The following is a 27,467-nucleotide window of genomic DNA, read 5'->3' as shown; positions in this document are numbered from 1 at the left end:
GGAGCCTCAGCTTCAGGATCTGTCCTTCCAGTGAGAACTCAGGGCTGGTTTCCCTAAGAATGGATAGGTTTGATCTTCTTGCCGTCCATGGGACTCTCAAGAGTCTCCTCCAGCACCATAATTCAAAGGCATCAATTCTTCGGTGATCGGCCTTCTTTATGGTCCAGCTCTCACTTCCATACATCACTACTGGGAAAACCATTGCTTTAACTATATGGACCTTTGTCAGCAAGGTGATTTCTCTGCTTTTTAAGATGCTGTCTAGGTTTGTCATTGCTTTTCTCCCAAGAAGCAGGCGTCTTTTAATTTCGTGACTGCTGTCACCATCTGCAGTGATTGTGGAGCCCAAGAAAGTAAAATCTCTCACTGCCTCCATTTCTTCCCCTTCTGTTTGCCAGGAGGTGATGGGCCCAGTGGCCATGATCTTCGTTTTTTTGATGTTGAGCTTCAGACCATATTTTGTGCTCTCCTCTTTCACCCTCATTAAAAGATTCTTTAATTCCTCCTCACTTTCTGCCATCAAGGTTGTGTCATCTGCATATCTGAGTTTGTTGATATTTCTTCCAGCAATCTTAATTTCGGCTAGGGATTCATCCCGCCCAGCCTTTCGCATGATGAATTCTGCATATAAGTTAAATAAGCAGGGAGACAATATACAGCCTTGTCATACTCCTTTCCCAATTTTGAACCAATCAGTTGTTCCACTTCTGCTGGCCAGTGTTCAAAAAGCAACAATCTGAAAGTGGGCATCACCAAAGCGTCTTTGTCCACCCTGTGTCCACTGTCTCTAGCACCCACACATGTAGGCACAAACCCCACACGTGTGTGCACACATGCTCACCACATAATGGCAGAATGCTGCATTAGCTCTCACAGAAAACAGAGATGCCAATTGAACAAACATCTGTTTTACTGCAGATTATCAAACACTGGCATGGAATAGCATTAATGGAAGAAAGTTCCACATAAGCCTCTGATCATGTAAACATGCTCTCTGTTCCACAGGTGGTTTGCACAGTGGTTTTGAGCAGTTCAGCATGGTCAGTGGGGCACTGTTGCACAGAGAACTTCATTTGCATTCTGTTACCTTGGAATTTCATTTTCCTGGTGATTGTTGCGTGTGTGTGTGTGTGTGTGTGTGTGTGTGTGCAGTTGACAGGACAGTGAAAAGGATCTTTTCAGAGGTTGTGATGGGTTTTTTGCTTCCCTCTTCTGTTTAAATATAATAAACACAACCAGCAGAAAGTGAAATTCTACACTATAAATTTAATCAATTAGTAAGCATCTATGGTGTGAATATTGGGCAAAATATAATTTAGCATTCTGAAACTTTCAATCCATAATGCCTATAAGTGCACCAGCGATCCCAATGGACATTAACATTGTTTACATCTCATAGAATCGCCCTAATTATCATAGGTACTTTCAGTAATGGCTTTTCCCCCTAAAAGCTCTATGTACTTAAGATGCTTATCCATCCAGCAAACCTGTAGGTCAGTGTCATCATCACCCTCTGTAGAGTTGAGGCCGAGATGGTTTGCAGTGCTTAAGGCCACCAGTGAATGGACTTGTGTGTAAGTCCATTTGTTTCCTATAACTCCCCATTGGAATTTCCCAACAGCTCAGAAGAAGAAGAAGAGGAGTTTGGATTTGATATCCCGCCTTTCACTCCCTTTAAGGAGTCTCAAAGCAGCTAACATTCTCCTTTCCCTTCCTCCCCCACAACAAACACTCCGTGAGGTGAGTGAGGCTGAGAGACTTCAGAGAAGTGTGACTGGCCCAAGGTCACCCAGCAGCTGCATGTGGAGGAGCGGGGACGCGAACCCGGTTCCCCAGATTGCGAGACTACCGCTCTTAACCACTACACCACACTGGCTCTCCACACTGGCTACACCACACTGGCTCGGGAGCTTTCCTATCTGTGGCACCAGCTCTGTTTTTACCTCTGTTTCACTTTTGTCATTCAAACCACCAGTCAAGAAATAGCCAAGTGTGTGTTAGCCAAAACTTCACGGCCATGGTTCGTGCAATAGGCAAACCAAGGTGGGCAAGATCTGCTCAGCAGCTTCTGTGGGTGGTGCAGGATTCTGGTTACAACAAGTGGTTTGTCAGGGTCCAGGTTACATTGTGGAGGTAACCAGGAGCCACAGCTAGGGATCGGGAACATCAAGCAGAGTCAAAAGTTGGTCAAGTGCACCATATTTAACAAACAAGTCCCTGTAGCTGCGATATTACCTAAAACCCACACAGCTTGTTCATGGAGGTGCACCTGTGAAGAAGCCAGCAGTCAATGTTCCGCTATCTACTACAGCTGATGTCTGTTCAGATGTGCCAGAGGCAACGCTGGCTAGTGCCCAAGCAGATTCATATTGATTCTCTATCCCAGCAAACCCAGCGTGAAAAATGCTTTAAAGCTGTCTGCCTTGCTGGGGTGTGTGTGTGTGTGTGTCCCACTAAGCACGCTGGCCCTGTAAGGCTGGGGGTGCTCATGCAGAGGCAGTTCCAAAGGGGCAGTTTGTGTATATGTATATGCGTTTCTGCATATATGGCATATATGGTTCTTGGACAGAACCATTGCCTAAGATGTGACTGTGCGGTACGATTGCTAACTGGTGTGGCAATGTGGAAGGCTGAACTTAAGACTGGAAGAATGAGAAATTGAAAATGACATGTTTGCTCATCCCTAGGGAGGGGTAAGGTTTTATTCAGGGTGGATAAAAATCAATGTTTTTTTTAGAAAATAAAAAATAAAAAAATCGGATTTTTTTATTTAAATCAGATTTTTTAAAATTTAAATTGGATTTTTAAAATAAAATGCTTTTGGAGGGAAAATCTTTCTAAAGATAGTTTTCTATTAAAGTTACATTATACCCCAAAGGCTATTCATCAGGAAATAAGGATTTCTTTTACGTTTTTCATGTGTGCTAAAACTCAGTCTAAGGTTTGTTTGTTTGTTTTTTTAAAAAAAGTTTAACCGCATCAGTTAACAGATATGGATACATATACTATAATGTTTTTGTTTTTGTTAAATAAATTGTTTATATTGTTATTAAGGAAATGATTATTTTTCTCCTGCCAACAAAGTACAGCAGAAGAGTTGTCCAAATACAAACAGTTAACTTATTAAACCTTACAATAATTTCATAATTATCTGTCTATGTATTTCTAACAGTATAGCCAAATCAGTAATTTCTGATATAACTGTAGAAACTACTCTGAAAATTCATTATTCCAAAAATGAAACCTTGATCTGGTTGAAAATATTAAGATTATACCAACAAGAACGAGTCTTTCTGTAAAAAAAGAAAGACAAAGATTTAAATCAAGTCTTACTGACTAGTGATTTAAATTGTGATTTAAATCGATTTGATTTAAATCAAATCCACCCTGGTTTTATTACTATTATTAAGGAGGAGAGGAATGACCCCATGCAGGTGCTGTGGGAAGGAATTTGCTTGCTTTCTCCTCTTCACAGATGACTGTTGCTGATTATAATATAAGGTAAAGGTAAAGGTACCCCTCCCTGTACGGGCCAGTCGTGTCCGACTCTGGGGTTGCGCGTCCATCTCACTTAAGAGGCCAGGGGCCAGCGCTGTCCGAGGACACTTCCGGGTCACGTGGCCAGTGTGACGAAGCTGCTCTGGCGAGCCAGCACCAGCGCCGCACACGGAAATGCCGTTTACCTTCCCACTATAAAGTGGCGCTGTGGGTTAAAGCCTCAGCGCCTAGGACTTGCCGATCGAAAGGTCAGCGGTTCAAATCCCTGCGGCGGGGTGCGCTCCCGCTGCTCGGTCCCAGCGCCTGCCAACCTAGCAGTTCGAAAGCACCTCCGGGTGCAAGTAGATAAATAGGGACCGCTTACCAGCGGGAAGGTAAACGGCGTTTCCGTGTGCGGCTCTGGCTCGCCAGAGCAGTGATGTCACGCTGGCCACGTGACCCGGAAGTGTCTCCGGACAGCGCTGGCCCCTGGCCTCTTAAGTGAGATGGGCGCACAACCCCAGAGTCTGTCAAGACTGGCCTGTACGGGCAGGGGTACCTTTACCTTTACCTTTATAAAGTGGTACCTATTTATCTACTTGCACTTAAGGGTGCTTTCGAACTGCTAGGTGGGCAGGAGCTGGGACCGAACGACGGGAGCTCACCCTGCTGCGGGGATTCGAACCGCCGACCATACGATCGGCAAGTCCTAGGCTCTGAGGTTTTACCCACAGCGCCACCCGCGTCCCAAAAAGACACCCTAACTGCCAACATGCACCGACGAGGATGGGATTATAATATAATGCTGCTTAATTCTTGGGTTAAGGTTAGGAAAACTTTGGGCAGGCCTGTAGCATTCCAGAAGAGGAATTTCCTGTGAGGCAATGGATCCACTTGTGCTTGCTGGCAACTTTCAGCTGCAGCATTTCCAATGAGTGGAGGTGCCTGGAGAGCAAACCCTCCTGCCCTGGGTCTTAATTGCTGCTGCTTGAAAGCAAGGAAGGTGGCTAAAGAGCTTGTGAATGGTTGTCGGGAAAGGCTTTTAAAAAACCATTTGAGATTGCCAGAGTTAAATACTGAGGGTGAGGGAGAATGCATGTGTGCACATGTGTATTCAGAAAGAAATATAGGCAATCCATCAAACTGGGAAGCTGAGAACATGGAAAGTTCACTTCACTACCCCCAGCCCATGTCTCATCTGTACAGAGCTCTGCAAGGTTGGTTTGCATTTCCTTCAGGAATGCAGCAAAGTATCTGTAGTGGCTGCATATGTGTTGTGTTGTGGCCTAGAGACTGGACTGTGAACCAGGAAGTTGCTTGGAATGGAAGGTAACTGGAGCAAAAGGCATTTGAACATAATTCTACTCTTAACAGCTGTATCAGCTACATATGAGCTACTGCATTGTGTTAGCTCTGTTGATATTAATGGTCGGAAGCCATCAAGCTGTTGTTTCCCCACTGACCTATGAGGCAGGCAGAAATTCAGCAGATACAGCTCTTGTTTCTGACCTTGGGGCAGAAAAGCTTCACCTGCTGAATCAGCTGCCTGCCATGCAGCTAGCTAAGAGCAAGGACCCTGACAGCAAAAAAATCCATATTCTCTTCTCTTCTTTACTCCTCTTCTCCATCCCTGGCATACAATGCTTGGTTATCATGCATTTAAAATGGTATGTACAGTTTAATTTTACTTGAGTGATTTTCAATAGCAACTGTGAAGTTTGGGTTAGTCAACTTTTTAGTGGCTTTAACAGTGTTTTTTTAAAAGTGTTCGTATGATTCTGAATTCTGGGCTTTTGGATAAGCCTTGCAGTTGTGTTTTAGTTTTATTTATAAAATTATTTATGTGCCACCGTTGGATGGGCATAGGCCTCCTAAGATGGCTGTCAGTATCATAGAAACACAACAGACACAATCAAAACTTGAGAACGACAAGCAGCAACATCAACAGCTCTGGTTGCTAAACAGGATGGCTTTCCAGAACCAGGTAAATGTTGATTGGTTAATTCCACAGAAGTTGCCATTTTGCGACAAGGGAAATTGAAACCTGCTGCAGGCCAGCATCTTGTCATGAATGTGATATATCTCCTGCCTTGGAAGGCTGCTGCAACTTCTGTTCGCAATACATAAAATAAGATCTCTGTGCAACTGCTGTGCAATTATGGAGGTTTACTGGCAAACTTTTATGAGGAGTAGTATAATGGAGTGTGTGCCGGGAGAAGCAACATCTTCCAAATCGTTCTTCTGACATCCGAGCACTAATTAAATTCACATCGTAGAAAAGTTCCGCTGTAGAAAATCTAAGGCAGGGAGGAGGCTTGTGGGAAACGTAGCAAGCCAGCCCCAGCTATGAGCTTCAGAGTCATTTTCTTCTCATTGTGTTTTCATTTGGCCCTCCCTCCAAGGTGTTTCAGAGTGGATGGGTTGGGGCTCCCAGTCAGTCTTGCCTTCACAGTCTTGCCTGTGCAAGAACATGGCTGAGGAGGCCTGTCTCTCCCAAGGCCACATAGTGAGCTTCGTGGCTGAGGTGAGATGTGATCCTTGGACCCCCTGGCCCTCGTTGAATACCCCAGCCTAGACATCCACAATCAGAAGTGGAGGCTGCCTTGCCCCAAGGTCACCAGAGCCCCATGCCATTTGGTCTGGACTGAGCCATTAAGTCTTTCCATTTGCTTTTCCTCGTCCAACCCAAAGCAGCCACCAGATTGAACGCTTAGTGGAGATTGAAATTGAAATTGAAATACTTTATTGTCACTTGTACAACTTGTATACAGTGAGATTACACGAGCTCTCCCCCACTCAGCTCTCTTAGTCTTAATTCCCCTCGTTTACTGACGTACACCCACCAAACCCAAAAGTCAGTTGCCCTGTTGTTCTCTTTTCATTCAGCAGCCTAACAGCCCACGGATAGAAGCTGTTCTTTACCCTGTTGGTGCGACTAATCATGCTTCTATATCTTCTGCCTGAGGGCAGGAGATCAAGAAACTGCTGGCCACCGTGTGAATCATCCCTGAGAATTTTCCTCACTCTCCTGAGGCAACGTTCTTCCGCTATTTCATCCAGCGGATTCACGGGACAGCCCATAATATCCTGTGCAGTATTCATCACCCTCTGTAAGCACTTCCTATCAGTTGATGTCAAACCAGCGTACCACACTGTGATGCAGTATGAAAGGACACCTTCTATTGTGGACCGGTAGAAGGAGATCATGAAATGTTGATTGACATCATTCTTCCGCAATACTCTGAGGAGATGGAGTCTCTGTTGGACTTTCTTAACCACCTAGGTTGTATTTATTTTCCAAGTAAGGTCTTCACTGAGATAAACTCCTAGTAATTTCCTCCTCCAACCCAAAGCAGCCACCAGATTGGACGCCTAGTGGATATGTGGCAGATAGGTGGCCTTTCCATCCTGGCAGCAGCACCCACCCTCAGGCCTATCATGGGTACAAGTTACAGCCATTGTGGCCTTGTTCAGGTGTTTGCCTGAACACCCGGCAACTTAAAGTGGGGTGACGGTTTGGGGCCATGTCTCCCCAACAGGTCTGCATTTCAAGAGTCATCTTCAGACCTTTGCATATTTAGCACAGAAGTCTGCAGGGGCTTCTAGGCACATTTGGCATGTGGAAGCTTCCCTGTGGTTCCTGACGTTGAGGAGGCTTCATGGTTCATTTTGTACTGAACAGGTAAAGAGATATTTCCATGCACAAGGGAATTTGAATCATAGAATTGTGGAGACCACAAGGGCCATTTAGTCCCACCTCCTGCAGGCAGATGGCCATCCAATTTCTGCTTAAAAACTTCCAATGAAGGAAAATCCACCACCTTCCAAGGGAGCCTGTTCCACTGTCAAACAGCTTTTACGGTCAGAAAGTTCTTCCTAATGTCTGGTAGGAATTTCCTTTCTTGTAATTTGAATCCATTGGTTTGGGTCCTACCATCTGCAGCAGCAGAGAACAAGCTTGCTCCATCTTCCATGGGACAGCCCTTTAGATATTTGAAGAGGGCTATCATACTCCATCTTCTCCAGGCTAAACATCCCTAACTCCCTCAGTCGCTCCTCATGAGGCTTGGTTTCCAGACCCTTCATCAACATGGTCACGTTATAGGGCTGGGCGATACCTGGTTTTCCATATCACGATATATCACCAGATAAACGTCACAATATTTTGATATATCATGATGTTTGAAATAAGGCTGGAACTATGTAGAGGTGAATGTGGGTAATGCCCTGGCAACTGCTATGGGTCTAACTAAAACTTCTGTAGGAGCTTAGAATTGGTTTATACATGCAGCAGACTAGGGTGCTAGGATGGTCTGTGTCAGGTGAGAAGGGAGAATAAACTTTTGCCATACACGGTTTTTTTTTGGGGGGGGGGGTTAAGTCTTGCAGGTAGAAAGGTAGTTTTTAACCCAGCCTCTTCCATTCTGTGTTAGATCTCCACTTGCAGGTAGTTCATATCTTGTTCTTCTTAAGGGGAATGTAAAAAAAATGTAACTTTGCCCATCTTCCACCTTCAGATTTAATTGGTGCAACTTTTTAGAGCATATTGTGCTGCAGTTTATATAGATGAGGGCTCAGAGTTCTGAAGGAGACATTTGTGGGCCTATTTCTTTCAGCAGACCAGGCCGATCCAATGCTTCTGAACTTGCTTGCAGATTAGAATGCAGCTCCCAACCAGATTGTGCACTTACCTGGATTTGCCGTGCACTTTTGGTGTGCAAAAAGGGTGCACACAAATGTATATTTCACATACACTTTTATGTGGAATGTGAAATGGGCAGGGGCTGTGTGTATTCAAAATGCATACAAGTTAGATGTAGACTTTCTTTCTTTCTTTCTTTCTTTCTTTCTTTCTTTCTTTCTTTCTTTCTTTCTTTCTTGTCCTTTAAAATAAAACTTGCACAGGACAGATGTAAGGCAGAGCACCAGCAAGGCTGAAATGGGATGGAGTTTCTGTGCAGCCACAGTCATTGCAGAGACAAGAGTCACATACCACATCCCAAGGTGTTTTAGTCTAGAGAAAACATTCTGAGAGATGCAGAGCATGATGTCTGGTAGCCAAAATGAGAGAGAGAGAGAGAAAGCGAAAGCTGCCCATTTAATTAGGCATGGCCAGTTAATTGCTGCTGCTTGGTCAAAATAAGTGACCTTTTAAAAATGGAATTTATCTGGCATCTGCTGGGCAGAAGACCATTTCATCCTTCCCTGTGGTATGTTATGTCACTAATTGCTAACTATGATTTACTTAGCTGGCTTGTACTTGAATTAAAACGCAGCAGACGGGTGCAGTGCAGCAGAGTAAGGCACATCTCTTTTCAGAATGGGCCACGCACTGGTGTTCTTGTGCTCCTGTATTAGCCTTGGCAAGGCTGACTTAGAGTACAATCATGGCAGGGAATGCTGTCCTTTTCTGGCACCTAATGTCTCTGAAAGATTCTTCTGCAGAATTCCAGCTTATCTGTCTTTCTACACCCCTTGCAAGCCATTTCTAGTCAGGCGGGTAAATGTCATGGGTGTAGCCGGGGGGGGGGGGGAGCAAGGAGCAGTTGCCACCCTAAATAAATCAAAATCAATCAAAATCAATACAAAACTGAGGTTCTGCCCCCCCCCCCAACAAAAATCCTGGCTATGCCTATGGTAAACATCCTGTTTGCATTTATTGCAGTGGTTCTGAAAGTGGGCTGTAGCGCCCTCTGGGGAGCATTGGGATTGCCTAGGGGGGTGCTAGGAGTAGGCCTGGGCTATGTGCTGGCGGGGCCTGATGGGAGTTGTAGTCCAACAACATCTAGAGGGCACCACATTGGCAGAGGTTAAGGGGTGATATGATAGCCATGTTCAAATCTATAAAAGGATGTCACATAGAGGAGGGAGAAAGGTTGTTTTCTGCTGCTCCAGAGAAGCGGACACGGAGCAATGGATCCAAACTACAAGAAAGAAGATTCCACCTAAACATTAGGAAGAACTTCCTGACAGTAAGAGCTGTTTGACAGTGGAATTTGCTGCCAAGGAGTGTGGTGGAGTCTCCTTCTTTGGAGGTCTTTAAGCAGAGGCTTGACAACCATATGTCAGGAGTGCTCTGATGGTGTTTCCTGCTTGGCAGGGGGTTGGACTCGATGACCCTTGTGGTCTCTTCCAACTCTATGATTCTATGATTCTATTCTATGCTGGTTCAGTTTCTTGTGAGCAGAGAATACCAGAGATTTGTGGTGTTTTCATTTACCAGCAGACTTGTTGAGTAAGCCTGCCATCAGGAGCCTCCCGCCCTTATTCTAAGGAATACAGGAAGCTGCCTTAGTCAATCTCAGTATTGTCCACACAGCACAAAGCTTCCAACATTTCTCCAATAAAAATAGGGACGTCCGAAGGAAAAGCAGGACATTCCGGGGTGGCTTCTGTAAATCTGGGACTGTTCCTGGAAGTTAGGGACACCTGGAGGGTCTGTACTGGCTAGCTGGAGTTCTCCTGGTTTCTCCCAGCCCCACCTGAAGATGCTGGGGGTTAAATCTTTTTTTTTTTAATGATATTTATTGGTGTTTCAAAAAATTACAAGAATAAAAAAGAAAGAAAAAGAAAAAACAGAAAATACAAAATACAAATAAATAAATAAAAAGCAATTAAAAACAAATCCATCTTACCATATCTTATCTATCATTTGCTTGTTTCCTTGACCTCCTCACACCTCCCTTTTTTGTAATCTAGTTCATTAGTTGTTTCAGCAAATCCTTTCCTTCTTTGTTTTTATCTTACTAATTTATCTTAATATATTGTAACTTTACATTCCGACCTGTTAACAATCCGTTTTTACTTAATCCTTTATAACATTACTGCTAAAACCACATAGCTTCATTCCAGCATCCTTCTAACATTCCTTAATTTTACAATGTTTCTGTAAATAGACTTTAAATTTCTTCCAGTCTTCTTCTACCAACTCTTCTCCCTGGTCTCGGATTCTGCCAGTCATTTCCGCCAGTTCCATGCAATCCATCACCTTCATCTGCCATTCTTCCCGGGTGGGTAGATCTTGTGTCCTCCAATACTTTGCAATAAGTATCCTTGCTGCTGTTGTAGCATACATAAAAAAATTTCTATCCTTTGGCACCAATTGGCCAACCATGCCCAGGAGAAAGGATTCTGGTTTCTTCAGAAAGGTATATTTAAATTCCTTTTTCATTTCATTATAGATCATCTCTCAGAAAGCCTTAATCTTTGGGCACGTCCACCAAAGGTGAAAGAATGTTCCTTCAGTCTCTTTAAACTTCCAACATTTATTATCAGACAAATGATGTATTTTAGCAAGCTTGACTTGTGTCATGTACCACCTGTATATCATTTTCATAATATTCTCTCTTAAGGCATTACATCCCGTGAACTTCATACCTGTGGTCCATAACTGTTCCCAGTCAGCCAACATAATGTTGTGTCCAACATCTTGAGCCCATTTAATCATAGCAGCACCATTTCATCTTGAGTGTTCCATTTCAACAGCAAGTTATACATTCTTGACAAAATCTTAGTTTTGGGATCTAGTTTCTAATTTTGATTTTTCCACCTGGAAGCCAATTTTCTTATCCAAATTATATGCCTCCATTATTTGATAATAATGAAGCCAATCTCGCACTTTGTTTTTTAGTTTTTCAAAGCTCTGCAATTTTAATTTATCTCCCTCTTGTTCCAAAATTTCCCAATATTTCGGCCATTTCGCCTCCATATTGAGCTTTTTCTGAGCCTTCGCTTCCATCGGTGACAACCACCTTGGGGTTTTATTTTCAAGTAAGTCCCTATATCTTGTCCAGACATTAAACAATGCTTTCCTAACAATATGATTTTTAAACGCTTTATGTGCTTTAACCTTATCATACCACAAATATGCATGCCACCCAAATACATTATTGAAACCTTCTAAATCCAAGATGTCTGTGTTTTCAAGAAGCAGCCATTCTTTCAGCCAACAAAATGCAGCTGATTCATAGTAAAGTTTAAGGTCTGGTAGGGCAAATCCACCTCTTTCTTTTGCATCAGTTAGTATTTTAAATTTTATTCTGGACTTCTTGCCCTGCCAGACAAATCTAGAAATATCTCTCTGCCACTTCTTGAAACAGTCCATTTTATCCAAAATTTGCAATGATTGAAACAAAAACAACATTCTTGGCAATACATTCATTTTTATAGCAGCGATACGGCCTAGCAAAGAAAGCTTCAAGTTTGACCATATTTCTAAAGCCTTTTTCAATTCTGTCCAGCATTTTTCATAATTATCTTTAAATAAATTCACATTCTTAGCAGTCATATTAACCCTGCTGGGGGTTAAATCTAGGGCCTTTCGTAGACAGAACAGATTCTCTCTCACTGCAGCCACAGCTTGTAAAAAAAACCACCCTCTTATTTCTTCACTGGCCAGAATTCCATTGTCAAACTGTTTCTTCTTGAGAGGCTGAACTGATAGTGAGGGGCCACTAGTCCTACCTGGCTACTTGCCTCTGTGGTTGCATCCAGACAACTGATACATCCACTTTTGTTTGCACAAAATGTCTGAAGATGTTAAAGGACATCCACTGTTAATTATTGAGTATACATTCTGGTTTGTTTTATGGTGAGCTTCATGTCCAGCCATTATCACCCCACACTTTCCAGTGCACTTTTCTGTCACTCTCCTTCCTGCAAAATGTTTTGTTTCATTTGCTTTTGGAAGCAGGTTTGTGGTGCAAGATCAAATCCACTTCAATTGCACAATGTGCATTTGTGGGTCCCCTCTGCAAATAGTGACAGCCTACAAGTGTCCTGTGAGCCTCTGATAGCTAATCTGGTGACAGACACATGTTCACAAAGACTTTATTGGTGTTGACCTTCCAGGCGCAGATGATGTTCCAGGCCTTGTGAAATTGAACAGGTTTGTTAGAAATACTAGCCAAATTGTATACAAGATGCTGAGGGAGTGTTGGAATTTACTTTGAGGTTCTTTCTTGCAGTGCTTGTGGAAGTCTTAGAAAGCTGTTTGTCCAAAGCTCCATTGCTTTGTTTGTTTCTTTGCTGGATTAAGATGGCTGAAAGGCAACCCATTTGCCCTTCTTCATTACCACAGTTCAGAGATGATAGACATAAAGTACATGGTTTTTTGACAGTGCACGGCACTTCAGAGCAAATTGCCAGTTTCAGTCAGATGTATGCAAGTGAAGGAGGCCAATTGTCATCCATCAACTTAATCGCTGTTGGGATGAGAGTCGAGAGCAAATGCTGTAGATGTAGCAAATGGAGAAAAGTCTTCCTCCAATGTTCCTGCCTTGAGAATCTTTTTATCCAAACTTTCTCTCTCTCTCTCTCTCTCTCTCTCTCTCTGTGTGTGTGTGTGTGTGTGGATGTGTGGATGTGATGAATTAATCAATTTGTACCTACTTGAGCTTCATTTCAATTGAAGATGAGAAGAAAAATGTAGTTAAGGTTGAGCTAAAGAAAGCAAGGAAGTAGTGACATTTCAGAAGGTACAATGAGGAAGAGAGAGAGAGGTGGTGCAATCTAGGTGCACTGGGAAGAGAGTTCTAGATTATCCATGAAGGTCTGGTATTCACCCCAGACACCCCCAGCCCAGTTGCTCTTCTAGCTTCCTGGCCATTTCAAGAACACCCCACATGTTGCCTTCTGAGAGCCAAAATCAATTGATAGTATCTGCCCACCGGAAGAAAAGCCCTTTGCCCTCTTATGGCACCATAGTCTTCTTATGTGGGCTTGGTGCTCATGAGTGTACCTACAGAGCTACTCCTCTGTGAGCACTATGAGCCTAGCAGGGCAACTAGAGGGTGGTGGTGGGGTATTGTGCATCCCAGCATTCCTCCCAGGGCTTCAACAGCCAGCCACAAAAAGATCCAAAAGCCAAGTTCTGTGGAGCAGTTGCTAGTTCCAGTGCTAAACACTCAAGGAAGAGTTCAGAGGTCACTGAGGTGGAAACTTAGAACTGTGATTGTTAAGGAGGTTTTAATTGTTGCTCAATTTTCCTATGTGAACTGCTTTGAGAACTAATTCTTGAACAGAAATTTGTGGAACTTGCATTCTTTCCATCTACTATGCCTTTGAGAAAAGTGGGCAAATATCTGAAGTTCCCAAACACGTCTCCAATGCTACCATACATCTCAAAACTGGATTTGTAAGAATTGAGGCCAGAGTATGGATCGCCACACCAAATTACTGGCTAAGACTATGCTTCATCCCGTGTGGCCTTGCTCTCTTAACTATTAAAGATGGTTTCCAAGTGACATGTAAATGCACAGTGATAAACACAATGACAACTCTAGGCTTCACCTTGCAGATCCTACTCAACATGGGATATGAACAAGTAAAAAAAATCGTCTTGGCAGCTATGACATGCAACTTCTCTACTCTAATATCTGGGAGCCAGGTGATGGTTACAAACCAGGCAAGCCACCATCTACTTCCTGAGTATGCATCTGATTCACTGCTGTGGGAAGCAGAGTGTTGGATCGATCAAATGCATCCTTGAGGGTGACCGTGCCAGGCTTTAGAATAGCCTTCCCCAGCCTGGTGCCCTCCAGAGGTTTTGGACTCTCTCTTCCCATCTGCCTCAGCCAGCATCTGGAGGGCACCAGGGAAGGCTGTTTAGAGCATCTTCCTGATAATTCAGGCTAGGACAAATGGGTAAGGCATGTGTGAGGAAAAAAATTCAGCTTCAGTTGGTGCCAACATACAGGGGTAGATTTAAGCAGACTTGACAGATGTGCAGGCAACACATCAGATTGTAACAAATTGCTTCAAAATATGCCTTATTCAAGTCAAGAGAGGCCTGTTATTCCAATAATGGTGGCTATGGTAGAATTATTCTTGTAAAGAACATTTTCTCAAAGACCAGCTTGATGTGTATGATCTCAGAGGAGTCAGTTCCATCCATTCCAAGTTTTCAGACAATCTTCCTTTTGTATTCTTGCTAATGAACAATTGTAGTTCCATGCCTTTAACTGAAATGGGATAATGTTGGTGCTCCCAATGCAGGGCTTATCATAGAGCTCTCTCCAAGGTGCCCATCCCCAAGCAGGCTATGTGAGTGTTTTGCAAGCACCTCAAATTGTTTGCACTCCACTTAATATTTCCCAAATTCAAAAAGTTCTCTCATTGCTGTAAGTGACTGAGGGTGTCCCAGCACTGCCTTTGCAACTCTGGCACTCCAGGCTTCAAGCCATTACAAATTTGAGGGTTTCGGCAAGGGAGACAGAATAAGCCAGAAAAAGGGACGGAATGAAAAATGTGTCACACATTGCTGATGAAGCGGATGTCTGTCCTGAGTGCCAGTTGCAGTATCCAGGAGCTGGGGATGTCCTGCCGTATTTTAAACTGGGCAATAATTTTTGCTTTGCTTTTGAGAACTGGGCAGCAGGTGAGCTGTGAATATCCCATGAATAAGAGTAATGTCTGTAGCCTTTTGGAAGCTAATTAGCTGTTCTTTGTTCATCTCAATTTTTTTATTAAAACAATTACTTCATTAACCTTCTGGTTCATCCTTTTAAAATATTTTGTTTCCAACCTTGTTGGAACTCTTCCATGCTCAATGTTGCAGCTCCAATAGGTCACGCAAAGTGTTGAACAAAAAGCTAGCACAGATGCACATTAAGGCTGCAGGGTTGGGGGGGGCAGGTTCTTGCTGTTCAGTGTGACTCAGGTTTTACAGGAGAAAGTCCCAGTGCAAATTGCGTTGAATGAGGTCTCTCCCTCTCTGCTGCCTCCTCTACTCCTGCAGCTGCTTGCCTTAAACAGCCGCTTTCTGGAGCCTCCCTTGCAGGGCCGATACCACTGCGAAGGGGGCTTCATCAGTACTGTGGGGAAAAGGATTGACACCCCCTTTCCCATGCATAATGGCACCAGCCCTAATTGGGTATCCCTGTTTAGAAGTGGGGCAAAGCCTAGAGGCATTTAATGGAACTGTGCATCCAGCTTGACCCAAAAGATGCTTTGGTACCTAGAAATTCCCAAGTGAGGCACTTTCCTCCTCCTGTGCCCCTCTATTTTTTTTCCCAGGTGGCCAAGCTAAAAATGACTTTGATTCCAGATAGTTCCCGGTAGCCCATCCCAGCTAAATCTCCATTGTCAGCCCCTGTAGCTTCGAGTTTCAGCCACACAGTCTCTAGCATTTAAAATATTAATTCATGCAACCTGGGGGGGGGGGGGAGCTTTCCAACATCTCCCCGAGATTCCCAAACAGACTGAGAGCGCCGAGGCAACTCAGTGGCACTTCAGGCCCTTTCTGCAACACCAGCTGCTTGTGGTGCTGAGGCAAAGGGCAAAGCAGCTGCCATCTTGTACCCCTATAGCAGCCATGCTGCCAGGTGTGTACAAGGGAACCTGCATCGTCTCCGCAGTAGGACCAGGGTTCAGCATGCCTAGTGGGTCACATGGGCACCTGCTTCCTCCTCCCTTCATGATGTTTCTGAACCAGGGTGGATAAAAATCAATGATTTAAAAAAGTATATTAAAAAATCAGATTTTTAAAATTAAATCAGATTTCTTTTATTTAAACTGGATTTTTAAAATAAAATGCTTTTGGAGGGAAAATCTTTCTAAAGATAGTTTTCTATTTAAGTTACATTATAGTCCAAAGGCTATTCATCGGGAAATAAGGATTTGTTTTACGTTTTTCATGTGTGCTAAAACTCAAAGTTTTTTGTTTTTTTAAAACCGTTTAACCACATCAGTTAACAAACATGGATACATATGCTATAATGTTATTGTTTTAGTTAAATAAATTGTTTAAATTGTTATTAAGGAAATAATTATTTTTCTCCTTCAATAAAGTACAGCAGAAAAGTTGTCCAAATAGAAACAGTTAACTTATTAAACCTCACAGTAATTTCAAAATTATCTGTCTGTATTTCTAATAGTATAACCAAATCAGTAATTTTTGATATAACTGTAAAAAACTACTCTGAAAATATATTATTCCAAAAATGAAACCTTGATCTGGTTGTAAATATTAAGATTATACCAACAAGAACAAGTCTTTCTGTAAAAAAAGAAAAGAAAAAGATTTAAATCAAGTCTTACTGACTAGTGATTTAAATCAAATCCACCCTGTTCTGAATCCTTTCTCTGCCTCCCTCTCTTGCTCGGTTTAGGCAGGTCAGGATGTAAGAGGAAGTGGAACTGCGCTGGGCAGCCAGAACAGTGAACTTGGCGATTTTGTCTTGGCTCCAGAACATGTACAGTTATGGGTTCCTCACCTCAAAATGGATATTGTAGAGTTGGGCAGAGGCAGATTTAGGGGACCATGACTGGTTTGGTCACACTGCCACCACAGGGGATGTCACAACAATGCTTTAGAATGGAGTGTGAGATGCAGGGAGACCTAATTATGGCATCACACAGGGGGCGCTGAAACCTGAGACCCCAAGGTCTGCCACTGAGTTGGAAAAGGTTCGGAAAAGAGCAACCAAATGATCAAGAGGGTGGAAAGTCTCCCCTATGAGGAAGGGTTGAAGCGTTTTTGGTTTTTAGGTTTAAAGACAAGGTGAATAAGGCAGCATGATATTTTTTTTTTAAATAATATTTATTAAAGTTTCGAATAAACACATATAAACACAAACACAAGCAACAATAAAAACATACATAAACCAACAAACAAAACAAAAACAAGTATAAGTTCAAACCTTATTTCCTAAACCTAATTTCACCGACCTCCTCACACCTCCCCCTTCTGTATCCTAATCTCATTTATCTTATCAGCAAATCCATTCCCATTTTTCCCATAGTTTTTAGTAGTTCTATTTTTTTTCCCCTTAATCAACGCCCCTGCAAACCACTAATTTTTAAACCCATATCTTTTTAGCCTTCATTAATTTTATAATGTTTATTAAGGTAGTCTTTGAACTTCTTCCAATCTTCTTCCACTGTCTCTTTGTCCTGGTCTCGGATTCTGCCAGTCATCTCTGCTAGTCCCATATTGTCTGTCATCTTCATCTGCCATTCTTCCAGAGTGGGTAGATCTGGTGTCTTCCAATACTTTGCGATAAGAATCCTTGCTGCTGTAGTAGCGTACATAAAAAAAGTTCTGTCCTTCTTTAACATCACATGGCTTACCATACCCAGGAGAAAGGCCTCTGGTTTCTTCAGGAAGGTATATTTAAATACCTTTTTCATTTAATTATATATCATTTCCCAGAAAGCCTTAATCCTTGGGCATGTCCACCAGAGGTGAAAGAATGTACCTTCATTTTCTTTACATTTCCAACATTTGTTGTCTGATAAGTGGTAAATTTTTGCAAGCTTGACTGGGGTCATGTACCACCTATAGATCATTTTCATTATATTCTCTCTCAGGGCATTACATGCCGTAAATTTCATACCGGTGGTCCACAACCTTTCCCAGTCAGCAAACATAATGTTATGGCCAATATCTTATGCCCACTTAATCATAGCTGATTTAACTGTTTCATCCTGTGTATTCCATTTCAACAGCAAGTTATACATTTTTGACAAATTCTTAGTTTTGGATTCTAACAACTCTGTTTCCAGTTTTGATTTTTCCACCTGGAAGCCAATTTTCCTGTCCAACTTATAGACCTCCATTATTTGATAGTAATGAAGCCAGTCTCACACTTTATCTTTTAAGTTCTCAAAACTCTGCAATTTCCACTTGTCGCCCTCCTGCTCCAAAATTTCACAATATTTTGGCCATTTAGGCTCCATATTAAGTTTTTTCAAAGCTTTTGCCTCCATTGGTGACAGCCACCTTGGAGTTTTATTCTCCAGCAAGTCTTTATATTTAATCCAGACATTATACAATGCTTTCCTGACCATATGGTTTTTAAAACCTCTATGAGCCTTAACCTTGTCATACCACAAATATGCATGCCACCCAAAAAAATTATTCTCGAGAAGCAGCCAGTCCTTTAGCCAGCAGAATGCTGCTGATTCATAATAAAGTTTCAAATCTGGCAGGGCAAATCCCCCTCTTTCCTTCGCATCAGTTAAGATCTTAAATTTTATCCTGGGCTTTTTGCCCTGCCAGATAAATTTAGAAATATCTTGCTGCCAACCCTTGAAACAGTCCATCTTGTCCACAATTTGCAAAGTTTGAAACAAAAACAACATTCTAGGCAATACATTCATCTTTATAACTGCTATTCAACCAGACAAGGAAAGCTTCAAATTTGACCAAATTTCTAAATCTTTTTTCACTTGTTTCCAACATTTCTCATAGTTATCTTTAAATAAATTGATATTTTTCGCTGTCATGTTAATCCCCAAATATTTTACACTCTTAACCACAGTTAAACCTGTCTCATTCTGAAACTTCTCTTTCTCAATAACTGTTAAGTTTTTCTCTAATACCTTAGTTTTTAATTTATTCAATTTTAATCCTGCCATTTGACCAAATTCTTGCATCAGTTCCAAAACTCTTTTAGTACTAGATTCTGGCTCTTGTAGTGTAAGTACCAAATCATCTGCAAAAGCTCTCAATTTATAATGTTTCGCTCCGACCTGAACCCCTTTAACCAGCTAGTCCTTTCTTATCATGTTTAACAAAACCTCCAGGACCGAAATAAAGAGTAGCGGGGAGATTGGGCACCCCTGGCGTGTCCCTTTCTCAATTTTAAGTTCTTCTGTGATCACATTGTTCACTATAAGTTTAGCCTTTTGTTCAGAATATATTGCGCCTATACCATTTTCAAACCCTTGGCCTACCCCCATGCCCTGGAGATTCTTCTTCATAAAGGTCCAAGAAATATTGTCAAAGGCTTTCTCCGCGTCCACAAATATCAAAACAGCTTTTGTGTTTATATTAACTTCTAACATCTCCAAAATGTCTATTATATTCCTTACATTATCTGATAGATGTCTTCTCGGGAGAAAGCCTGCTTGGTCCCTATGAATCTCCCCCGTCAGTACTTTTTTCAATCTTCTAGCTAAAATGTCAGCAAAGATTTTGTAATCCACATTTAGTAAAGAAATGGGGCGGTAGTTCTTAAGTTGGGTCTTCTCAGTCTCTGTCTTCGGTATAAGCGTGATGTAGGCCTCTTTCCACGTTTCAGGTGCCTTTTTCCCCTCAAGAACTTCGTTGCAAACTTCCTTCAAAGGTTGTAGTATCCATTCCTTTAAAGCTTTATAATATTTGGAAGTGAGTCCATCAGGCCCCAGAGATTTGGAATAAGGCAGCATGATAGAAGCTTATAAAATGATGCAGATAGAGCAAAGTTCTTCTTCCTCTCTCATAATGCTAGAAATCCAATGAAGGTGAATGTTGGAAGATTTGGGACAGATAAAATAGACCTTATTGAACTATGGAACTCACTCCCACAGGAGGCAGTGATGACCACCAACTTAGATGACTTTAAAAGAGGATTAGACAAACCTATGGAGGGCAAAGCTATCGATGGCTACTGGCCACAGTGGCTCTGCTCTGCCTCCACAGTCAGATGCAGCAATAGCCTGATCCTGCAGACTCTTCTGATGTTCTTAATGGCATTCACTCCCAAAGCCCTACAACCTTGTGACAGATGTTTCCCCTTCCTTCCTCTTTGCAGATCATTGGCCTCGTGATATTGTGCATTGGCATCTATGCCGAAGTGGAAAGGCAGAAGCACCGGACCCTGGAAGGGATCTTCCTTGCACCAGCACTGATTCTTCTCCTCCTCGGCATAACAATGTTTGCTGTTTCCTTCATTGGGATGGTGGGCTCCCTCCGAGACAACCGGACGCTGCTGAAAACAGTAAGGCTGCTTCCCCCTTCCTCCACTCCTGGAACTCTTCCAGCTCTAAAATTCATAGAATCATAGAATTGCAGAGGTGGAAGGACCCCAAGGGTCATCCAGCCCAACCCACTGCAGTGCAGGAGTCACAGCTAAATAATTCCTGATGGCCATCCAACCTCTGCTTAAAAACCTCCAATGAAGGGGAGTCCACCACTTTCTATGGGATTCTGTTCCACTGCCAAACAGCTCTTGCCATCAGAAACTTCTTCCTAAGGTTCAGTCAGAATCTCCCCTCTGTCATTTGAATTCATTGATTTCATAGAATCATAGAATCATAGAACTGTAGAGTTGGAAGGGACCCTGAGGATCATCTAGTCCAACCCCCTGCAAGGCAGGAATATGCAGCTGGTCCATACAGGGATCGAACCTGCAACCTTGGTGTTATCAGCACCATGGTCTAACCAACTGAGCTATCCGGTCCTCCCCTCTGGAGCAGCAGAAAACTAGCTGGTGCTCTCTCCCAAGTAACAGCCCTTCAGATATTCCATGGTGGCTGTCATCTCAGTCTTCTCCAGACTAAACATATCCAACTCCCTCAACAGTTAGTAGTTCTCAAGGTGTTGAGAATTTACTGCTGCTCCTTCCTTCTGATATATGACAGTTCAGTGGGCACAGAGAGGATCTGCATGGGCCAGGTGTCGACAGGCGCCAAATGCTCAGACAATATTGCACCAATTCTGTTTGTCTAAGAGGCTATCCAGGTTCAATTCATAGTTCTGCTGGTTACATTTATGGCCCCTAACAGTTTGGAGTCAAGTTACTTGAAGGACCACCTTCACCCATGTTAAACCTGCCAAGATGGGTGATGTGAGGAGGGGAGAGAAAAGTCAGGCTGTTGGGCACGAGAGATTCAGCCTTTTCCGCAGTGGCACCATGGCTGTGGATCTCCTTGCCTAGGTGGGCTCTAACAATGTTTCTATTCATTACTGCTTTTAGCAAAGGTGTGGGAAAAGACAGAATTGGGTTTTGGAAGGGAAATGTTTTACTGTTGCTATTTTTTTATTATTGTGTTGGTTGATATTTTATATGGGGAGATTTGGGGTGACATGTCATACTCCAAGTAGATCCACTGAAATGGGTGGATTTAAGTAACTTGTGTGATTGATTCAATATGGCGGACCTCTAAGCAGCCCCAGTTGCTGTGGAATATGCATGCCACCCTATTCTGTTTGCTTCAGATAGTTATTTTGAGAGCCCCAAATGTGCTGCTAAATTGCCTCACAACAGGAGCACCTCTAAAAGATGGGAAGCATCTACAGGGGTTTGCTTCATTGCCCACGTAAACATCATTTGATGTGAATCTTAATTTATTTTCACTCCAAATTGCTTTTTGGGTGCAAGGGATGACTCTTGGATAAACATCTGTGGGGTTTCTTAAATGATTTTTGCATATGAAGTGCAGAGGAAAATATTTTAAAGAAATTTAATTTTAAGAATTGGACAGAATGAGGGCTTCTTTCTCCATCTTCTCCCTTCTCGTCCTTCAGAACTTTTTTCTGACTCCTCGGGAAGATGGGGGGGGGGTCTGGAGTTGATAAAACAAGAAACTTAATCTCAGGATGTGGGTTCAAGCCCCACTTTGGGCAAAACAATTCCTGCATTGCATGGAGTTAGACTAGATGACTCTCATAGTCCCTTCCAACTATTCTATTCTTATGATTTTTCAGGAAGAACAAGAACCCCCTCCAGAGTATTGGGAGGTTTTTTTGCGGGTATATTCTGCAACTTCTTGTTGATGCAATAATAATGCATTAGGAACAAAACAATTAGTCAGTGGAATAATTTCTGATCTGTTCAGGATACATCCAGCTCTATTGTACTGCATCAATAACTACATCAATAAAATGTTGCAGAATACTCCCACAAACACAAAACCCCAGTCTGTAGTGGCTCCATCTTCTCCCTTCTCATCCTACAAACTTTTTTCTGGCCCCTGTTTGCTTTGCAACAAAGTCGTCCCCCCCCCCCTTCAATGGGCTGGGGGCTGCTGCAACTGGAAACCAGGCAGGCTGCCATATTCCCCCTGCAAAGTCTTGGCTGGAGCATGGCTGTTCCATGTTGCAGTGCTGTTCAGGTGAGACATTGTGAGGGAACTTGGTGGCTCCTGCCCACTTGAGCCGTGGGCGGGGGTGGGAATTTTGCTTCAAAGTGAGAAGTGGGAGGGTGCCCCCACGTTTACCAGGAAGCACCCAACCCCCAAACGTTGACTTCTTCCTGTCCCCCCACTCCATCACCACCAGGGAGAAAGGTGCCCCCAAATTCCTTCCATTTTGCCACCAGCAGACGAGGTGAGAGGGCCTTGTTTCCTCAGCCCTAGAAGTACAAGCCCAGGCAATGGAGTCTTCTTGCTGGCCTTTCGTCAGATTGCAGCTGGAGAAAGATGCTTTTCCCCTCTTCCCATTCTTATGGTGTCTTTCTTCTGCATTCAGGCATTTCAGAACAACTGGCACACACGCACACCCCCTTTGGTTTGGCTCCTGTCTGCTCTGTGTAATAGGATGTTGAATGAAACAGCTGGCAGATGCTTCGTAGTTAAACAACAGGGACAAAAGCATTTTTCTGGCTGAGGATGGAAGGGTAGCATTTCTCAGTGGCCTTTGCGGGAAGTCTTAGGTTTAATAAAACTGTTTCATAACCAAGATAGCGGGTGATGACAAATACCGCCCCAGGGCTAAGTGGCAGAATTTGGGGCTGTTTTGACACAGTTTGGGAACTGGTGAGCGAAATCAGACAGATGCAGCCTGATGTTCTTTTGTGGGCAGGTGCAGATCCCCCCCCCCAATGTTACAATAGATGTGAGAAAAGGAAGTGCTTCCTTTCTGTCATTTCCTATAAGCCTGAATGAAAACTTTAATAGCCATTCTCCTCCTCTTCCTCCTCCCAACCCTTGAAACTGTTACTCTGCAGTTCTGGGGGCTCTCTGGCAAATTATAATTCCAGGATGCTTTGGTTAGGTGCAGGTGGGGAACCAGGGTATTCATAGTTCCAGCTTATGAAATGGATATGTTTAGGGAATAGCAAGGCCTTGTATTTTCAAAAACGAAATCTGATGGGGGCATCAGTGGATGATGCTCAACCCTTGATGTGCTCCTCTCAAATTCCTTCTGTTCTCAATTTATTGTCTTCATTACACAAGTCTGATTGTTCTTCTGCTGAGCAGGATTCTTTTGCCATGTCATGGAGACCTCAGCTCTTGCCCTCCCGTATGTTATGACTGGAAGAAGGTGAACCCGGAGCAGAGAGGCAAAGGGCACTCTCCAATGGATATTCAGCATCTCTGTATTTTAGGTTTATTGGGAGAAGGCAAGGTTCAGAACTCATTCAGGGACAGCAAATCCTTTGGGACTCTACAGGTGGCCTTTGTTTTGCCGCACAGGAATTGTGGGGTTAAAGGCTTTCTCAAGTGGGAGGTAGCTTTCCCCAGTTGTTTGCTCTGGCTACTGTGGTCGGTGTGGATTCCACCAGTTAGAACCACTTCCTGTGGACAACAGAGTCCTTCTCTTCCCAGTATCTTTCTCATAAGAACAAAAGAAGAGCCTGCTGGATCAGGCCAGTGGTCCATCTAGTCTAGCATCCTGCTCTCACCTTGGACGACCAGATGCCTGGGAGAAACCAGCAAGCAGGATTTGACCCCTTGAGCCCTCTTCCCTCTGTGGTTTCCAGCAACTGGGATTCAGAAGCAGTGCTTCCACCAGCCGGGGAGGTAGAGCCATCCTGGCTAATACCCATCAATAGCCCTCTCCTCCTCCATCAATTTGACTAATCCTCTTTTAAATCCATCTAAGCTAGTGGCCATTACTGCCTCCTGTGAGAGTGAGTTCCATAAATTAGCTCTGTCTCCTGAATCTTCCAACCTTCAGCTTCATGTTCACGAATTCTAGTGTTACAAGAGAAGGAGAAAAGCTTTTCTGTGTCCAATTTCTCCATGCCATGCATAATTTTATAAACTTCTTCCATGTCCCCTCTTTTGACCATTTGACCGGAGGAGGAGCAGGCTAGTTCTGAAACCCTGCCCTGATTTCAGCCCCTGGGTCTAATACCCACCACTCCTGGTATAACGTAGAGTTACTCCACAAGTATCTGCTGGGTCAGGTCAGTGGCCTGTCAGGTCCAGCATCCAGTTGTCATGACGGCCAACCGGATGCCCATGGGAAGCCTGAAAGCAGGACCTGAGTGCAACAGCCCTCTCCTCTTCTGGGGTTTCCAGCATTCAGAGCACTGTCTGGGTGCTACTTAGTAAATAGGGTGCAAGAAGGGAGTGTAAAACCCTGGTGTGGAAAATAGTTGGAGAGCTTCCCTTGTCACTCAGCAGGTCGTTAAAATATGGAACTCGCTCCAACAGGAGGCAGTGATGGCCGCCAACTTGGGTGACTTAAAAAGGCGATGGGGCAAATTCATGGAGGAGAGGGCTATTGAGTGCTACTAGCCATTACAGGTGTACTCTGCCACCAGTGTCAGAGGTAGCAGCGCTTCTGGATTCCAGTTGCTGGAAACCACAGGAAGGGAGAGCGCTCTTCGGCTTGGGTCCTGCCTGAAGGTTTCACACAGGCAGCTGCTTGGCCATTGAGAACATGGTGCTGAACTAGATGGGCCGCCGGCCTCATCCAGATGGCTCACCTTATGTTCTTATGGTGATCTTTCTTGGCTGTTCCAAGTCACATCTTCTAACATGTCAGAAAGACTTGAAAGTTTTTGTCAGTTCAATGACAAATGTGTGATATCCTCTTGCTTGTGTCCACACACACCTCCGGCAGTTTTGAAACTGGTGAGCCGTACTGTGGCTGCGTGAGAGAGGCGAGTGATCCATTAGTGGTGAGTTACAAGTTACACCTGGCATCCCTCACACCTAGGTTGTGTTTGGTTAAGGCTAGATCCACACCCGCCACAGCTCAAAGGTGGACTGTTTTTGGATTAGGCTAAATCCACTCTCAGTTCCAAACCTTGCAAATGAAATGCTGGAATGCAGTCTCCCAGGGGAGGCTTTCCATTTTGCCCAGTGTTTTTACAAGATCTGTTCTGACATTACAAAATAAGATTGAACTTCCAAACTGAATTTTTTTAGGGTATTGCTGTTTCTCCTTTTGTCAGCGCTGCTGCTGGAACAGCCTGAGCGATTCTATGAATGACACTGGCATTTGTCATGTTCTCTTTAATATTATATTCTGTGCCTATCTGACAAAACTCTTTAAGATTGCCGTGTCTGGTATTTCAATTTTTGGACTACTCAGCTTGGGGTTTTCTTATTGCAATATTATAGAAGGCAAACATATGCATATGGTGACGAACGAAATGCCAGTAGCCACACCAGTCCTTGTGACATATTGATGCTGATAGTTTCATAGAATTGTAGACTTGGAAGGTACCTAAAGGGTCATCTGCAATGCAGAAATCACAGCTAAAGAAGCCCTGACAAATGGCTATCCAGTCTCTCTTTGAAAACCTCCAGCGAAAGAGAGTCCACCACCTGCTGAGGTTGTCCATTCCATTTATTGTTAGGATCCAGAGAACATGATTGCCTTGTGTGGCCACTCAGTACCATGGATACCAAATGCATGAGTGGGCTCTCTAGAACGCTTCCAGATAGCCCTGCTCCCTAGATCACCACAATCACCTCCACAGCCAGTATATGACTGGAGTCGGTCTTGTTTGGTACCCACGCTGCTGAGCCGTTGAATATGACTAACACTGCTGAGCAGCAGAACAAGGACCAGCTCCTGGAATTTTTGTCATGTCTAAGACAAACATCATTAACAACCTCTGGTGATAACCAGCAGTTCGCCACCCCCGCCAACCCCAGCAGCAGCACCTACTTGTAATTAGGTGAAGTATTTTGCATTATTTGGGAAACAGCTGCTGTCTGTCCCTACTTGCAACATCCTTGCTCTGCCTTAGGAAGTCCTCCAGACTGACCAGTCTGCAGCAGCAAAAAAAAAGCCAGTGTGTGTGAGAGTCTGTTTATTTCAGAATGTTTGAATCACTTTGCATTTAAAGAATACCTACTGAGTGTACAAAAATTGGATATAAATAATACTACAAATAATAAACAGTGTTAAAAACGTGAAGCCAACAATAATTAAAAGCTGCAGCATTGAAATGGACCGATTTGAGAAGGCCTGGAGTGGTGGTGGGGAGAATATTGGAGACATAACACTTTGGGGACTTGCTTCACTTCTAGAAAAACACCTAGCTGTGATTTCTGCATTGCAGGGGGTTGGACTAGATGACCCCTGGGGTCCCTTCCAACTCTACAGTTCTTGGCCACCTCAAAACAAACACACTGCAGCCTACCCAGAACATGAATTCATTATCTCTCTCCCCTTTGATTATTTTTGAATTAAATTTATGTTCTCATTAAATGATGGAGAATGGTCAGGGGTGGGAGGAGGAAACACAGGAGAAATTTTCAGCAATGCTAGTGAAAAGTGACCAGCACCAGAACCCAGGTTTAAAAAATGTTGAAAATGTGTTTTGTGCTTTGCAATTTCTGTGCTGTTGCTTTTCCCTTTTTTGTAAGCAATACTAAGAGGTTGTTTCACCTCCTGTCTCCTAGCATCCCTGCTCCACTGCAAGCTGAGCTGTGTTTGTATACACTGCAAACCTCTGCTTTCAGTTGTGTTGGGTGGGGGGACTAGGTTCCTTGAGCTGGTTTTGTTGACATGCTGTGGAGATGATGTGACTGCATCTCCCGGCAGCCGCAGGAGAGCTGTGTGTGACATGTTTTGTCACTGTGTTCTTCTGGAGAACTGATGAGATGGAAGATGCTCTTGCTGTTTAGCAGCTGGCAGGCTTCAGGAGCTGCCTTGTGTTTGCCTTGCTTGCCTCCAGGTGAGCTTTCTCTTGTGCCCCTTTCGGTCCAGTTGGAGTGAACCAGATTTGGGAGGAAGGAGGTGTGTGCCAAGCAGGAGGGTCGGTTTAATGTAACAAAGGATGACAGTTTGGGGTTGGGTGGAAATTTTGTCAGTGAGAAGAAGTGAGGGGAGCAAATTCTGTGCTAGGGATCATTAGGAAAGGTACTGCCAGTATCATAATGCCATTATACAAATCCGTGCCGTAGCTGCATTTGGATGACATTTCTGGTCACCTCACTATTGTAGAGTTGGGGAAGTGTTCAGAAAAGGGCAACCAAAATGAATCATAGAATCATAGAGTTGGAAGAGACCACAAGGGCCATCGAGTCCAACCCCCTGCCAAGCAGGAAACACCATCAGAGCACTCCTGACATATGGTTGTCAAACCTCTGCTTAA

The 27,467-nt window shown here is 43.5% G+C and overlaps 1 protein-coding gene across 2 annotated transcripts in view; it reads left to right on the top strand.

Moving 5' to 3' along the window:
* LOC307222373 (tetraspanin-15-like) overlaps nucleotides 1–27,467 on the top strand; it is a 101,620-nt gene that overhangs the window by 6,176 nt on the left and 67,977 nt on the right. For both annotated transcript variants that reach the window (XM_079987592.1, XM_079987591.1), the window contains exon 2: nucleotides 19,995–20,180. In XM_079987592.1, the coding sequence (XP_079843718.1) occupies nucleotides 19,995–20,180 (186 nt within the window). The remainder of the gene's footprint in view (nucleotides 1–19,994; nucleotides 20,181–27,467) is intronic.

The sequence above is a fragment of the Podarcis cretensis genome (assembly GCF_951804945.1).
Source record: "Podarcis cretensis genome assembly, chromosome: 8".
Classification (NCBI taxonomy): domain Eukaryota; kingdom Metazoa; phylum Chordata; class Lepidosauria; order Squamata; family Lacertidae; genus Podarcis; species Podarcis cretensis.
The sequence above is the reverse complement of the archived record's forward strand: the minus strand, read 5'-3'. Positions and strand labels throughout refer to the sequence as shown.